Source organism: Tursiops truncatus, chromosome 1 (assembly GCF_011762595.2).
Source record: "Tursiops truncatus isolate mTurTru1 chromosome 1, mTurTru1.mat.Y, whole genome shotgun sequence".
Lineage (NCBI taxonomy): Eukaryota > Metazoa > Chordata > Mammalia > Artiodactyla > Delphinidae > Tursiops > Tursiops truncatus.
In genome coordinates, this window is record NC_047034.1 from 145,550,052 (window position 1) to 145,567,021 (window position 16,970).

The following is a 16,970-nucleotide window of genomic DNA, read 5'->3' on the forward strand; positions in this document are numbered from 1 at the left end:
AGGTAAGAAAGTGCAGGAATTCTGCACAAGGCAGGATTCTTCATTGCTGCTATTGTTTTCAGGCTCTTGTCTTGCCTTTGCTGTGAGTTTTCTTGGCAGAGAGGTGGTGCTCTGTTCAGGAACCTGCACTGAATGTGTTATAGTTCACACAGGGGAAGGTGCACAGGTGGTTTACTAATCAGTTGTCCTGGCCTTGCCTTGGTCTTGGCCCCTCTCCTCTGGGAACCAGCAGCTACAATTTTTCCTTGCCAACAGCTTCAGCATCTGGAACAGAAGGCTCTTTGTTGATCATAGAAAAATATACCTCGTTGAAGATAGAAGGAGCTTGGAAACCGTCTGGTTCTACTTCAGTTTTACAGATGGGGAGAGGCCCAGAGAGGGGAAAGGACTTGATCAAGATTGGACAAGACATCAGTCAGTGGTGGAGATAGTACTAGAAGTGAAAAGTCCTGACTCTGTTTTTTCCAGTCTACTACATTATAATAAAATTGTAACATTTATTGAGTACTTACTATGTGGCAGATCCTGTTTTAAGCGCTTTTTATGTAACATCTCAAAACTCTATATTTTACAGACTTAGAAACTGAGACAGAAATCATTCAGATCTATTTTCGGGTTCCCCGACTCTGCTTTTTAATATGGTTTTAATGACTGTCGTCTCCTAACCAGTGGGGTGGAACAGTTTAGGAATATTAGTACACTTTAAAAATTGCATGTTGATCAAGTCAGGCAGTGAGAGCAGAATTTTAGTAAACTCAGTCCAGGATCTTTCTGTAAAGATGCCCAGTCAGTGGTGGCAAGATTCAGTTTAATAAACGCATATTGAGCTCTTGCTATGTACAAGACCCAGGTATTGAGAAATATACACAGAGGAGAACAACGCATTTCCCGCCCTCCTATAAGTAGTTCTCTTTTTTTTCCAGTGCATGTTCATTTTTTTTATTGGTTATCTGTTTTATACTTATTAGTGTATATATGTCAATCCCAATCTCCCAATTCATCCCACCACCACCACCCCCAGTAATTCTCTTCTTAGAGCCTTCTCCCTCCAGTGTTGTTGGCAAGATAGGTAAGTACATAAATAACTGAAATCAGACTGACTATAGTAAATGTAGTAAAGAATGTAAACAAAGTGGGAGTTTGGGAAAAGGAGAAATCAATCCCAACACGACCGAAGAGGGTCTAGAAAGGATTCCTGAAGGTGGAAAATTTATGTTGGGCCTTAGAGGAGGTTCATTCCTGTGAGAAAGAACAGCTTGAGCAGGGGTCTAGAGGTGGCGTGTGTGTGTGTGTGTGTGTGTGTGGGAAGAGGAATGGAGTTGGTGAGGAAGGGAAATAGCTGAAATGATTGATTGTGGCCAAAATGTAGAAAGGGGTGTGGGAAGAAGAACGCTAACATTTATCCAGTCTCTACTCTGCTTTGTGGCCAAGAGTATATTAGATGCACTATAATTTATTTAATCCTCAGAATCCTGTAACAAGGAGATATTTAGCCCCAATTTAAAGATGAAGAAACCGGACCTCAGAAAGATTAAAGTGATTTGCCCAAGGTCATGTAGCTAGTAAGTGACAGAGTTTGGTCCAAACCTATGAGTGTTGGGTTCAAAGATCCATGTTCTTTTCATTATGCTGCAAGGCTTAAATGCCATGACTGGGGCTCTGTTTATTCTGGCTGCAGAATGGAGGCTAGTCTGGGGCAAAGGAAGTCTGAGAATGGGGACATCAACAAGGAAGCTGTTGAAATAGTTCAGTCCAGGCTTAAACTGTGAGCCACTGACTTAGTATGGTAGCTGCCTGGTCTAGGTCTGCTTGATTGGTTTACTATGTGAGCATTTTGGCAGCTCCTGTAGTACCATTAATCAGTTCATTGCCATCTCTACTACTAGAATCTTAGACTCAGTCTACAGAGGCTGCTGGCGCCTTGGTATTTCAGGCACAGGTTCTAATGTGAGTTTAACAGTTCATTACAACAGTGCCTGGGGAGGGAGCCCATTTGGCACATACTGTTCCTTCATTTTCTCACCCTCAAATTCAACAAGAATCTATAATGGAGGAAAGAGGACTCCACTTGCAGTCAAGAGGCTGGCATTCAAGTCCTGGTTGTGCTCATTAGAATCTGTGAATCCTTACATCTTAGCTTCTTTCTCTGGAATATGGCAGGTATTTTTGGTTTACATCTGAGATCTCTTCTCTTGCTGATGTCATATGTTGCTCTGTTCTTCCTGGCTTGGGGCAGTATAAGGAAGTAGCTGAGAATATGAACTTGGATTCAGAGGGGCTAAGGTTTAAATTCCAGCCTGTCACCCTTCTTATACAGGGAGACAGTAGTTAGTAGACTCTACGTTGAACTGCCTGGGTTTGAGTCCTGGCTCTGACACTTGCTAGCTGTGTGTCTTGGGCAAGTTATATAACCTTCCTGGGTCTCAGTTTCTTCACCTGTAAAATGGGGCTACATATATAACCTACCTTATGGGGTTGTTATGAGGATTGAGATAGCTTATGTTAAACACTTAGCACAGTGCCTGGCACATAGTAGGTGCTCAGTGGATGTTAGCTTTAATAGTAATACTATTAAAAATTATTATTAATATCCAGTTAGGTATTGTTTTTATAGAAAATATATTTTTTAGGGCCATCTTCCCTACTATCTTACTCTGACATTGTTGCCTTCTCTTTCTTTCCATTGTCTCTTCAGGAAAATTTGAAATACAGCCATACCCCATTTTATTGCACTTCGCAATTATCGCGTCTTTTACAAATTGAAGGTTTGTGGCAACCCTGCATTGTCAGATGATGGTTAACATTTTTTAGCAATATTTTTAAATTAAGGTATGTACATTGTTTTTTTAGACATAATGCTATTGCGTACTTAATCGACTACTGTATAGGGTAGATATAACTCTTATATGTGCCAAGAAACCGAAAAATTTGTGTGACTTGCTTTTTTGCTATAATTGTTTTATTACGGTGGTCTGGAACTGAACCTGCAGTATCTCTGAGGTATGCCTATACTAGGTTGTTCCATCACAGGACTGCAAAACATGACATGACAGAAAGTGCCTATAGGAAAAAGGGTCAATTAAAAGTCAGTGGCGGGGCTTCCCTGGTGGCGCAGTGGTCGAGAGTCCGCCTGCCGATGCAGGGGACGTGGGTTCGTGCCCCGGTCTGGGAGGATCCCGCATGCCGCGGAGTGGCTGGGCCCGTGAGCCATGGCCACTGAGCCTGCGCGTCCGGAGCCTGTGCTCCGCAACGGGAGAGGCCACAGCGGTGAGAGGCCCACATACCGCAAAAAAAAAAAAATAATAATAAATAAATAAAAAGGGAAGAAGTCAGTGGCTTATTAGAAAATCTTACCCAACTTGTGTTTTCACCCACCTGGTCTCCACAGCAAACAGGAACAGAGCAGCATATTCATTTCCTTTTGCACAGCCTTCAACAAAAGTGCTCAGCGGGAATTCCCTGGCGGTCCAGTGGTTAGGACTCTGTGTTCTCACTGCCGAGAGCCCAGGTTCAATCCCTGGTCCGGGTACTAAGATCCCACAAGCCACACAGTGTGGCCAAAAAAAAAAAGTTTTCAGCAAAACCCCTCCAATTCACTCGTCAAAAAGTACAAAAGTATCTTTGGAAAAGTGGTGCCTAATTTGGTTCTTTCTCTTTAGCTTCAGCCCCTCTGGCCTTAACTTAAGCTATTTCTTCTTGTTCCATTTTCCATGAATATGGAAAAGTTCCCTCTGATTATAAAGGGAGGATGAAATCAATATTTTCTTATGAGGACCTTTTGTAGACTTAAAGCCAGAATCGAGTTGGGCCTCATCTCTTCGGCAGGCTAAACAGCCTTGCTTTCTCTTACTTCACTCTTAAAACCTATTTTCCGTTGCTTGGATCACATTGGTCATGCTTCTTTTCTTTTTCTTAGATCTTTCTACTTCTTGGCAGTGACCCAGACTGTGCTTAGCTGCTAATAAGAGTCCAACTAAAACAGTTTAAGGGAGGAATAATTTCAGGTGTTTTCATTCATTCATTAACATTTATTGGATGTTTTCCCCATGTCAGGCACTGTGCTAGGTGTAGGGGACCCAGAGATGAATCAGACACAGTCTCTGCCCTGTTGCTAGCTCACAGTCTAGGGGGAGATGTGCAGTAAAATGTTACAGGTGCTATGATTGAGTTATGCACAAGTGTGGGAAGCTGGAAATTGTTTAGGGTAGTTAGGTAGATACTGTCTGTTTTGCCTGGCCTATAGGTGAGGACTTCTATAGAGGAGTAGTAAGATATAATGCAGGAGGGGTGGCTTAGGGCAAGACTGTGGAGGCCCTGAGTGACAGCGCAGGAGCTTGGTGATTCCAGAGGCAGTAGACCCCCATTAGACGTGTTGGAGCAAGGAAGTACCAGGCTCAAATCTGGCTTTTTGTACCGAGGACAGATACCACAAGCTTATCTGTCCTATCTGCCCACCGCTGATGGTTTATGGGGGAACCCTTGTTTGTATACTTGGTGGGTTTTTTTGCTCTAAAACTTCTATAGAGAGACTAGTTCTTGACCTCTGAAAAAAGTTCATTCTCTGTACAGCAGGAAATTCATGAATAATTGAGAGAGAGTTGGGTGCCTGGTCTACTTAAGACCCAGTGGCAGACCAGTCTGTGAGGTTTGGTCTGGCCACATTCACCCTTTCCCAGCCCTATACGAGAAAGAGGTGCAGGAATGAGGAGAGGGTTCCAGGGCTCATATGGGTATTTGGTAAGGAATGCTAAGGAGATTCAGGTAGTGTGAGAGTCAGAAGTTCTTTCTGAGGAGGAAAGGAGGCCCAGTGGAATTTGGAATGGTGTCAGAAGGAATCGGGGCAAACCAGGCACTTAGAATCCCGGGTCATGTGTCTGAAAACCTCCAAATTTTATCCCTGCCTTTGTACTTTGCTCTCAGTTCATTCTCTCCTGCTGCCCAGTTGTGGTTTACAGAGTGTCTGGATTGCTTTCCAGGGTCACAGCTGATCTGGGGAAGCCATATCCCAAGCTAGAGTAATAATTACTATTTATCGAGTGCCTATTATAAACTAGGCACTATGCCATGAACTTGATACACATTAGCTCGTTTAATTCTCACAAAATCCCTGTCATGTAGGTGTTACTGCCCCCATTTTATAGATGATGACAGTGAAGTACGGAGAGGTTAAATATTATTTCCAAGGCTACCACATTAGTATATGGTAAGGCCAGACTCTGAATCTAGGCCTCAAAAGCCCATGCATTTTCTACCTCCCCTGCCCTAGAGTGGCTCCAAACAGCAAAATAACAAAGTCCACAGAGGAATTGTGAAGGTTGTTTTTACTGTAGGCCTACTAGAGGGGTGTGTGTGTGTAGCGGAGTGGAGTTGGTGAGGAAAGGAAATAAGCTGGGTTGGCGCACTATGGCCTACAGGCCATATCTGGCTCACCACCTGTTTTTGTCTGGACTGCAATCCATTTGCATTTTTAAATGGCTGGGAAAAATTCAAGAGAAATTAATATTTTGTGACACAAAAATCATATGAAATTAAAATTTCAGCATCCATAAATAAAGTTTTATTGAAATATAGCCACAATCACTCATTTTCGTATCATCTCTGGCTGCTTTTGCTCTGCAAAGGCAAAATTGAGTAATTGTGACAGAGACCATATGACACACAAAGTATAAGATATTGACCGTCTGGCCCTTAACAGAAAACAAATTGCCGACCTTTACTATAGGCAACAAGAAGGGACCAAGGGGTTTAAACCTGTGGCAAAACTGAAGGCAAAGGGTTAAAGTCAAGGTGTTCAAGTTTGCCCCTGGAAGCATTGTGGCCATAGGGAGAGGGAACGCAACCTGAGCTTCTTTGGGCCCTGGAAGTAGTTTCGTTGGGCCACAGAGATTTGTTTGGGAATAAAAGGCACAATATGAAGGATAATTCTACGTGCTGACATTCTCTTTTGAACAATAAAGAAATATTTTGTGGATGAAGTAATTCATTCAGATATTTACTGGAGCCCTTCTTTGTGCCAGATACTACATTAGGTGCTGGAAATACAAAGATGAAAAAGACATGTCCTTGCCTTTGAGGAGGTTATGGCCTCATGGGAGAGCCACATGTGCATGAGTATAGCCTACTCTAAGCATTACAATAGTATTTAGATGTGGTTTCAATTAAATACAGAATGAAGTAGAAAAAAGAGGGACTATTCCTGTAATTTGTGGGACTACTTTCAGTAATTTATGTTAGGCCTGGAAGGATGAATAGGTGTTGTTTGCAAGGAACTATATACCAGGCTGAGGGAGAGCCTGCCAATGGGAATATATAGAGTTTATGAGGTTGGAGGAGAAAGCAACATTAGAAATGATTTAAAGGTTCTGTGGCTGGGTGACTGGCAGAATGATATAATCTGATAGAGAAGAAGAAGAAGGAGGAAGGAGGTGGTAGATGGGGGTTGGGGATAAGTACAGTTTGGGACATGTGATTTGAGGTAATGGTGAAACACATCTGGCTTCCAGGGCCTAGAATTCGGATTTAAACTACATTTTTAGAGCTTTTCCACTGGGAAAAGGGGAAGTACATATTCATTGAGTAGAGAAATTGACAAATCAACTTTGACACATGGTAACTAGAGCCATGAGATTAAAAATAGCAGTGGACATACAGAAAATGAAGTCATCAGATGGAAAACTAGCAATAGTTATGCATTTGGCATAAAACCTTATTCTTGTTCATGCCACCTGCTGCTCTCAGCATCGACTTTACCTTTCTGACTCTGGTGCCTCCTGCCTGTGAGTCTTGGACCTAACCACTAGGAGGTGAAACCAGAGCTCATTCATCTCTAAAAAAGTGGACAACAGAAAAGTGGTAGCTTTTACCTTCCATGTGAGTCTCCTCAGCGTACAGAGGTGCCCATATCTGTCATTCAGGTCCAGTTACATCTTTTTGGTTCTGGAATCTCACAATGGAAGCATAATCCGAAAACTTTTACCCAGACCCTTGTTAAATCTTCACATGCTTTGTGTCAGCATTTTACATGCTCCAATTTTAAAGACTGGGGAAATCTGTGATTGCCTTGTGATTACTTACTTACTGGTGTAACACATAGCTTTGGGGAACCACAAGTTGATCTTTATCTTCTCTGTTCATTTTTTTTAAGTCAGCATTTTTACATCCTTTCTGTTTCTGCTTTCTGAAGATTTTCATGCCAGGTATAATGAAGCAGAGGCCAATGGAAAACTGAAGAATGTCTGCTATGTACAGAGGCCATTGAAACACTTCCTGCAGCTGGAAGACAGCAGCCCCCTGACAGGAGCATTATTGCATTTGGAATTTCAAGTTTACAGAGGGTCTGCTTCGCAAAGTTGGGCAGACCTATAGGTAAGATTGGATGCACATTTTATTTAACCTTTTAGATTGCATCAGGTTGAAATTGCAGATTCCCCCACTATCTGAAAGTAGAGTGTTCCCATGAAACCTTTCTTAAGCAGAAATGGTGTAAAGCAATTATCTTAGGACATATCTTGCTAACGGATGCACAAAATAAACGGAGGTCAAGCATAGATGCTCACAGACACAGTTCCAAGCTCTGTCAGCTTGATACTGAGTGTAGTTCCTGGGGAAGGAGCTTGGCAGTGCCATTCTCACTGCTCGTGGTGCGTGGTTCCTCTATAATGTTCACTGGAAGACAAATGCTGAACCCTATTTTCACTTTTCACCCTTTCTTGTAAATATGAAAATCCTCTTAGTATGTCTTGAAAACAGGTACATACTAATGTAGGTCTTTCATAAAAGCAAAGTGGTGTGAAGCGAACTTTCCAAAAGTTGGGAGACCTATATCTGATATTTCCAGAGGAAGGGGTGAGTCAGAGACTCCAGTGTTCAGTTGGGCAGCTAGGATTAGCTGGGCTTTCTGGCATGCCTAAGACAGTTACTCAGTAGGGTGGAGCACATTTCTACCAGAATAAACTGGCAGAGAGGGTCATAAGGAAAACTATGCAGTAAGGAAAACATATTTATTCCCTTTTAATTATAAAGGTAAAATGACTGTATCATAACAAACAAAATCAAATACAACAGAAGTATCAAAAGTAAAATTCTGTACCCACTCAATTTCATTCTTCCAAAGTTAACTATTGTTAATAATGGCTTGAGATGTATCTTTCCAGGTTTTAAAAATTTGTGACATATCTGAGGACATTTTGAAGTGTTCTGTATGACACAGTATCCTGAGGTCTCATCATGCCTGGTGGTTTATAAACAATGCCTCATTTGTAGATTGTTTCAGATGAGGGCTAGGTGAGAATGGCTTTAGCCTGTTCTGAGAGTTTTCAGACTTTGCTGCTATGTCACCCTCCTTCAACTGAAGCTTTCCCGGGGCACAGTCTTCCCCTGCTCCCCATCCCCAGCCAGCTTCCCTTCCTGAATTCTCCCCTTCTTTGATGGTACTACTGCTCTTACAGTTACCTGATTTTGGTTAATAAGCATATATCGAGGTCCCCCTGTGTGCCTGGTTCCATACAGGGCAGTGGGGATAGAGAGAAATTAGACTCCGTGCCTTCCCTTCAAGGAGGATAGTGGTCTTGGACTCCTCCACCATCTCCAGTCATTGGGCAGGACCAGGACCAGCTTTGCCTCTCTGGCTTCATTACCACTCCCCATCACACCCCTCACCTCTTCCTCTTCCTTTCTATCCCCACCTCAGCCACACACCTTCCCTGCCTTCCTCCGGGTTGTTGCCACAGCCTCGCTTTGCCCTCTCATCCCCCTCCAGCCTCCAGTTTATTCTGCCATCACAGCTGGTTTGATGGCCCTAAAGCATAGCTCCAGTGGGGCCCAGTCCCTCCCCATTGCCTAGAATAGTGGTTCACAAGTGTGCTCTACAGACCCTGGGGATCCTTGAAAACCTTTCAGATATCTGCAAGGTCAAGACTACTTTCATAATAGTGCCAAGATGCTATTTGTTGTTGCAAAGCAACAGTGGGCAAAACTGCTGATGCCTTAGCGCGAATCAAGGCAGTGGCACTGAACTGCACTAGCAGTCATTGTATTCTTATTGCTATGCACTCACAGTTTTAAAAAAATGCCGTTTTCACTTAAGTATGTCCTTGATGAAGCAGTAAAAGTTATTAATTTTATTGAATCTCAGCCCTTGAGTACACATCTTTTTAATGTTCTGCATGACACAGTGGAAATGCTCGAAAGCACTCCTGCTGCATACCAAAGCACAGCGCTTGTCTCAAGGAAAAGCACTTGTGAGGTTGTGAACTGCAAGCTGAACTACCTATTTTCATTTTTCCTGGAAAGAATGACTGACTGATGGTTAGTGAGGCTAGTAGACAGGCACTGGAGTAGACAGGCACTGGATGTTGGAGGGCCTTGTAGGCCATATTAATAAGCTTGGATGAGCTGACTTCAGCCTTTTTCAGCTTTTTATACAGTCCTGCTTACACAAATCCAGTCCTTTACTCCTACTTGCTATTTCTTTCTTTCTTTTTTAAAAAAATTAAGGTATAATTGACATAACAACATTATATTAGTTTCAAGTGTACAACATAATGATTTGATGTTTGTGAAATAATCACCACAATGTCTCATTAGCATCTGTCACCATACATAGTTACAGAATTTTTGTGTGTGATGAGAACTTTTAAGATCTACTCTCCTAGCAACTTTCACATATGCGGTACAGTATTATTAACTGTAGTTGCCATGCTGTACATTCATCCCATGACTTATTTATTTTATGACTGGAATTTTGTACCTTTTGACCCCTTTTACCCCCAATCTCACCTACCCTCCACCTGCCACCTCCAGGAATCACCAATCTGTTCTCTGTGTCTATAAGCTTGTTTTTTGGTTTTGTTTTTAAGATTTCACATATAAGTGAAGTCCTGCGGATCATATAGTATTTGTCTTTCTCTGTCTGACTTATTTCACTTAGCCTGATACCCTCAAGGACCATCCATATTGTTGCAGACTGCAAGATGTCATTCTTTTTTATGGCTGAATACTATTCCATTGTATGTATATGTGTATGTGTGTGTGTATCTCCCACTCTTTATCTGCTCGTTCATCAGTGGACACTTAGGTTGTTTACTTATGGGGAGCAGATATCTTTTCAGGTTAGTGCTTTCATTTTCTTCAGAAAAATACCCGGACGTGGAATTGCTACGTCATATGGTAGTTCTGTTTTCCTCCTTGCTATTTCTTAAGTACACACTCCCTTTACCCCCTGCACCATTCCTGTTCTCATTCCTTCCACCAGGTGATGCAGTGAGAGCTCTGAAGGCTGCATATGATCCCAGAATCAGAACCGAGGAAGAAGGTGGGCCTGAAGCTAGACCTTTTGCCCCTGGGAATCTTACCATCCCAGCCTGTTTGAGGCCTGTTGTGAATCACCACCCCTCTGGCACCTTAGTGGGCCTCAAGCTGCTTTCACTGTAGTTGAGTGAGAGACTGCAATCTGCGTAATGCTGCCCAGCCCCACTACACACTGGACTCTGCAGCAAACCTGTGAAATACCTTAGCCCCTTGGAATCACATTAACAGACCGTCCTTTGATCAGGACAAGCTGATTTCACAGGGGGACTCCTTTCATCCACCGTGTGTTAAATTTGACTAGCTTCCATTTGAGTGTACCCTTGACCTTGTCCCCTACGTGGTAGTGATACCATCAGAAACCAAATCAACCAACTAATAGGCCAGACAAAAGAAGAATACAGTAGCCTTGTCCTGATACCAGAACTGCCATGGAATAATGTGGTTGGACTGGCTTGTAGCTCATCCTACAAAACAGGCCAAAACACAAAGCTATCTCAGAGCAAGGAGAGGAAACTTCTGATAAATTAGATTTTAGATTAATATAATCGTGATAATATGGTCGTAATGCCCTTGTGTTTAAGCTGGAGCAGTGCCACCCAACCTTTTGGACATCGTAGCACACAGAAAATGATGTTGTTCAGCCTGGTGAGAGGATCAATATCTCACTCACAGCACATCAGTGGGGAGGCTCTGTGCTAAGGTTTCTAAATAAAAGCATTCTTGTTGGTGCCCAGCTAACTCTGACTGGCTGTCCCCTTCTGCCTTTCAGCATTAATGTTTAAGTATGCTGTAATAGTTAAAAGCTTGAATTCTGAGCCAGACTGTTTAGATTTAAATCTGAGCTCTGCCACTTACTAGCGATGTGATCGTGGCAACTTACTTAATCTTTTTGCACCCAGTTTCTTCATCTGTAAAATGTGGATAATAATTGTACTTACCTCATAGAGTTGTGAAGGTTAAGTAAGTCAGTATATGTAAACTGTGGTATTTGTAAAATGCCTAGAACATTGCCTGGCATGGAGTAAGCACCATGTAAGTGTGTGTACTACCACTACTATTACTACTGCTTCAGAGAAGTAAGTGTCCCGGGCTAGTCTCCCCATTCCTCCTCACTGCCTCCTCCTCTGCTCAGATTTCTTAATCTTGGCCTCTTCCTTAGGAGTGTCCATCCCCCTTCCTTTCATTTCCTCAGTTCCCTTTCGTTTTCTCAGTTCTCCATTTGTTTGGGGGCCCTCAGCCAGCTGATGACTGAGAAGGCAGATGAATTGATAATTACCCTCATCAGCTTACTGTCACCACTATTCCTTCTCTAGAAAGCTCTAGCGACTGAGGGAACTAGCTGTCACATGTTGGGAAGTGAATCATAGATCTTGAAAAGAACTCTAGGGTGGTTGGGAGAGGAGCATGAGCTAAGTTTGTCAAGCTGAGTTAGCCAGAAGAGTCATGTTCTTGGGGAAGAATGATCGTCTTTGGTGTGACATACCAGATGTTAGAGCTGGTTAGTTCTCTCTAAGCTCTACCAAAAGGTGGAGAACAGATCTGGTGCCTTTTGGGGGCCATGTGGCTCATAAGACCTCATGGAGAAATGACACAGTTCTTTCAGAAGGGGGGCCTTGAGGTCGACTTGTGGGCTGTACAGTGGCTCGGTACTGGCATGTTAGGAATATCTGTGGCTCTGGTAGTCCCCCCAGGTGAGACCCCTCAGCCGCTCCTCATCTGCTCTGTGGGTCCTCTGGGCCCTCTCCCCGTGAAGGAGCCAGGTTGGTGGTTGGATCTGTATCTTTAGCACCTACTACGCCTCCAATGAATACCTGTTTTACAAAGAAAGGAGAATATGCATCCCTACACTTACTTTAATGGAGAAAACAAGATAAACTTATGCCTAGGAATAGAAACACATAATAGTGATGATGGTGATGATACTATGGTGGTGAAGCTGCAAATGATCTGCCCCTGCTCACCCCTTCAGCTGACTTGTCATCACTCCCCACATACTCTATGCTCCAGCCAGCCTGAACAATTTGCAGTGGCACTAGCTGGCCATACTGCCTCTCCTTCAGGCCTTAGCTCATGCACCTCCTCTGTCTCTCTTCCCAGCCCCCACCCTGGCTGGTTCCTGGCTGGCTCCAGCTTAGCTGTCCCTTCTTCTAGTGATCAAACTGGTCACTAGTGACCTATAGTGAGTTAGCCGCCTGTCTTTTGCTCCACAGCACCTGGTACCCCTGTCATAGCACTTGTCCCACTGAATTGAAATCGTTTTACATGTCAGTGGATTTAAATTCGATAAGGGCAGAGACTGTGTCTTCTCTTATATTCTCACTGTCTAGCACTGGACAATCAGTAGGTGCCAAATAAAAAACAGTATTTGTTGAATGAGTAAGTCAGCAGTGCTTTCACTTCTCCTTTCTTATTTGATCCTCACAAAAGCCTTGTGATCCAGGGAGGCCAGGCCTTACTCTGACCTTATTTTGTATATGAAGAAACTGATACTCAGAGAAACTAAGCAACTTGCCAAAGCTCACACAGTGTGAAGACCAGGATTTAAAAGGGTGTATCTCAGGTGCAGATGTTCAGTGCATTATTTGGGGGTTTTTTCACAGAGTTTTTCCTTTTAAAACATAGCATTTATAAAGATAAAAGTTAAAATGCCATTTGTTGTTTTTCCAAGATTATAAAAATTCAGGGCCCCAATATTCCTGAAATGTTTTTTCTTTGCCTGCTGTTGAATTTCAATATAAAGAAATCTAGGTATAATTTGTAAAACTGTACAATCGGACTCTAAATTCCAGTGTGCATTGGAGAAATGTTACTGTGTATTTTGTTAAAAATGAAACTTGACTGAAACAATAATAGCACTTTAAAAAAGTAATAAACATCATTGTATACAATTTGGAGAATACTGAAGAATATAAAGAAGAAAATAAAAATCACCCTATCACACAGAGAAAACTACTATAGATAAGATGTGACCTGGACTTGAAAGGGCAGCATTGTGTTTGAATCCAAGTTAAACCACTAACTAGATGTTTGGTGTTTGGTAGATAATTTAACCTCTGAGCCTCAGTTTCCTCACTTGAAATATGGTGAAATATTTACTTTGGAGATTAGTGTAAGAATTAGAGATAATGTATGTAAAATACCTGTGCTTGGCACATAATAGGCACTCTTTCAGATTTTAGTAGTTTAACAATTTTGTGTATTTCTGTCTAATCTTTCTACTCTGTTGTATGTGCATACAGACTTGTGCATACAGTCTTATGCATACATATATGTTTTTTTGTTTGGGGTCTTTTTTTTTTGCGGTACGCGGGCCTCTCACTGTTGTGGCCTCTCCCGTTGTGGAGCACAGGCTCCAGACGCGCAGGCTCAGCGGCCATGGCTCACGGGCCCAGCCGCTCCGCGGCATGTGGGATCTTCCCGGACCGGGGCACGAACCCGTGTCCCCTGCATCGGCAGGCGGACTCTCAACCACTGTGCCACCAGGGAAGCCCCATATATGTTTTTTTGAAGTGCATTTATATTAAGTAGCTCACTGGGTCCTCACAGCATTGCTGGAAAGGGCAGGTATTATTTTTAAACCTAACCTGTAGATGAGGAAACGGAGATGCTAAGAGGCGAAGTAACTTGGTCTTGGTGCTACGTCTGGTAATATCTGAACCAGACTTTCACTTAGGTCTCCCGATGCCAAGCCCACGAGCCTTCCCTGTCAGCAGTGTGCTTCCTCTCCACTCTACCTCTGCGGATACACAAGTAGTGGACCGACCGCCAAGCCTGGCCCAAGAGGAAAGCAAGGGCTGGAGGCAGTGAAGTGCTGGGAGCCTCCATGCCAGCTGAGGTCTGTCTACAGACATGAAGGAAGTGCTCACTCCCTCCTCTGAAGTAGCAGACACATCGCCCAATCCTATAGCAAAGACCAGGCTTCTTGCTAGAAAGTTAAGGACGTTTTGAGTCATAGGGCTTTGTTGAGAGGGAGTTAATCAGGGAATTCATAGATTGAGTGAAGCCTTACTCTGTGCTGCCTGCAGGGCAAAGGTGTACCTACGTTTCTTTCAGTGTGTGCACTCGTTACCTAGAGGGCCTGGGTGACAGGCCTGCACCTAACCCCGAGGATGTGCGTCCTCTCATATCATTCTCATTTCAGTACACGTTTTCTGATGCCTGATACATGTCTGACACCACACCACGACTTATAGGAGACACAGAGATGCACAGGCAAGGATAGCCCTGGCCTTTAGGAACAGTAGAGAGAGCTCAAGGCCAAATAAAACCAGTGCTCTAGTATAGCTGCTAGCAGGGTGTTTGGGAACAGAGGATGGAGCACCGGATTCGAGCTCTGTGCAGTAACACCATCTATTTGCATAGATTTCAAAAGTGTTTGTGCAAACCTTAACTTACTCTAAGGTGGGGAGACTTTTGAGCTGGGTTTTGATGGCTGAGAGGAGTTCTTAGGCCAAAGGAAGGAGGTAAGCCAGCTTGATTGTGGAGCCTCACACCCTGAGGAAGCCTTTCTCAAATGATTGCATGCATAATAAACTAAGGTCCCAACAGAGTGTATGGACAGGCTCCAGGTGAAGAGCTTTCAGACCTTTGGTAAGATTATGACACATCTCCATCCCGCTCCCCCCACTGTAAACAGGGAAGTTAAGCATGTTTTTTCCACTTCACTGTCTTCCTACATTTTTTTCTTCCTAGTTTCAAAAACAACTCTCCTTCAACAAGTTCTGTTTCCAAGGAAAGTCTTAACCATTTGTCCCTTCTGGCGCACCCTCTTCCATTGAAATCCATGCAGAATAGACCAGGTACTCGATCTTTTTGTGTGTGAAGCCATAAAATCTAATACCATGTATGCAGCAGTGCTCAGAGGTATGCTTCTTCCACGAGAGGCTCCCTCAGCCCTGCTGTGGTGAAAACCAAGTATAAATTGCAGCTAACGGGGTTTTCTAGCTAGCCATAAGTATGTCTGCGCGTCCCCCATGAACTATAACACCGCCAGCTGTCTTGCTGCTTCTCTCCATTGCTGCCTTTGGGCTGTTTTGCTTGTACTTTGGCCCTCCTTCAGAGTGTGGGCAGGGGAAGGAGGAAGAGAAGTGAATCCCAAATCTGTCCCCTCTGCACTCAGCTCGCAGTGCTGGTGAGAAAATAGATGGGGTGGGGAGGGGTGCCACTGGACTGCACTCAAGGGCAGGGCAAGAGGGGCAGTGGTCCCTCCTTCTCAGCCTGCTGTCCCAATGGCCAGCACCCCTCTCCTGGGGTCCTGGAGACGAGTGAGCCTTGTTTTATTTCTGTAGAATTTCTCACTGTGTTGGGCGGCTCTTTTCCTTTTGATTTCCCTTGGTGAGGGTGGATCTTTGGCTGCTGCTGTTTGAGTTTGGTTCTTTGAATTCATAGCATGTCGCAGTCCCCAGGTATATCTTGTGCTTGAAGCTGTTGGCTAGAGTAATACTTGGAGATCCTCTGTGGATTCCTTTTCTCCACATGTTTATCTTCTCTAAAGTGTAAATGAAAGTCTACTGTCGTCAGATCCTAAAAATGGGAGGAAGAATGCAGCTCAATTGAGCTGTCAGACACTTGGCTGCTTAACCAGGTTCTGGATTGTGGTATTGAAACGCGCCATTGTTCTGTGTGCTTTCTCCTAATGGTTGTGTGTACTTGCTTCTGAGAACAGTGTGCAGTAGTTGTGCGTAGGCTCTAATCAATCTTCCTGAGCAGACTTGCCATTTTTCTGATCATGTTCAGCTGGGGTCCTCTGAGAAGAGAGTGGGCCTTTCCCCTCAATGGGCAAAGAGCCAGCTTCCATTTCAAAATCTCAGAAAAAAAAATCCAGCAACCCAGAGCCTGTGTTTATTGAAGGTTGGTCTAAAAGTCACTCACATTGTATGCCCCATCAGTGCTCGACCGCCTCTATTTTAGAAGGATGTAAAGGTTTAATCACCCTGGTGGGGATTTAGACCCAGAGACTTCAGAGAAATCTTATTATTTCTAACTGCAGGCGAAGAGTATTAAGGCTCCACTCTGGATCAAGGGCATGGCATGTTCTATAAGTAATTTATCTTTAACATGGGAAGGCCCTTACTCCAGTGTCTTAGAAACAGGACTATGATTGGCTGCTGGTTCATTATTCCTCCTTTTCTCTTTCCCCCTCTCAGTCTTCATGCTTATTCTTTCTGTCCCCACCCTTTCCTGCCCAATCTGTCCAATGTCTGAATGTCTGCCTCACAAATCCTCCCTTTAAGGTGGGGAGCCAGGTGCTTGCCAGAGAGATAATAATGTTTTTGCAATAAATGACTGCATCCAGCAACCCGGTGTAGACCCGTCAACTGCAGGCTTCTGAATGGACCCTACCTGCCTCCTCTCAAATAAGGAGCTGAGGAGGGAGGGTATGCGCTGGCCTCCCAAGCACTCAAGTCTGTGCTCTTGGACATGAAGGAATTTAGGGCCATCCTCAAACCCACCCCCTGCCCTGTTGTACCGTCACAGAGGCAGCCTCCACTGAGGGCCTTTTGAGTCCCTGTGCACATCCACAGGGATGTTACTGAGCAGCATGCGATTTCATTTGCATGGACCCCCCCCCCCCCCGCCCCCGCAAACCCGCCTCCCTTCCTGCTTAAGCTCCCTGGGTCCTGCCTTTCTGGTGCTGAGGCTGAAGGAGGATGTCACATGTG

General features: G+C 43.9%; 1 protein-coding gene across 5 annotated transcripts in view; it reads left to right on the forward strand.

The window, feature by feature from the left end:
- Positions 1 to 16,970, forward strand: part of MKNK1 (MAPK interacting serine/threonine kinase 1) — a 42,693-nt gene that overhangs the window by 2,272 nt on the left and 23,451 nt on the right. For 3 of the 5 annotated variants that reach the window (XM_073790173.1, XM_033867165.2, XM_019937861.3), the window contains exons 2-4: positions 2,696 to 2,829; positions 7,184 to 7,365; positions 15,001 to 15,107. In XM_073790173.1, coding sequence (XP_073646274.1) covers positions 15,092 to 15,107 — 16 coding nt within the window. In that variant the 5' untranslated portion in view covers positions 2,696 to 2,829; positions 7,184 to 7,365; positions 15,001 to 15,091. The remainder of the gene's footprint in view (positions 1 to 2,695; positions 2,830 to 7,183; positions 7,366 to 15,000; positions 15,108 to 16,970) is intronic. The other 2 variants (XM_033867171.2, XM_019937860.3) reach the window with 2 other exon arrangements.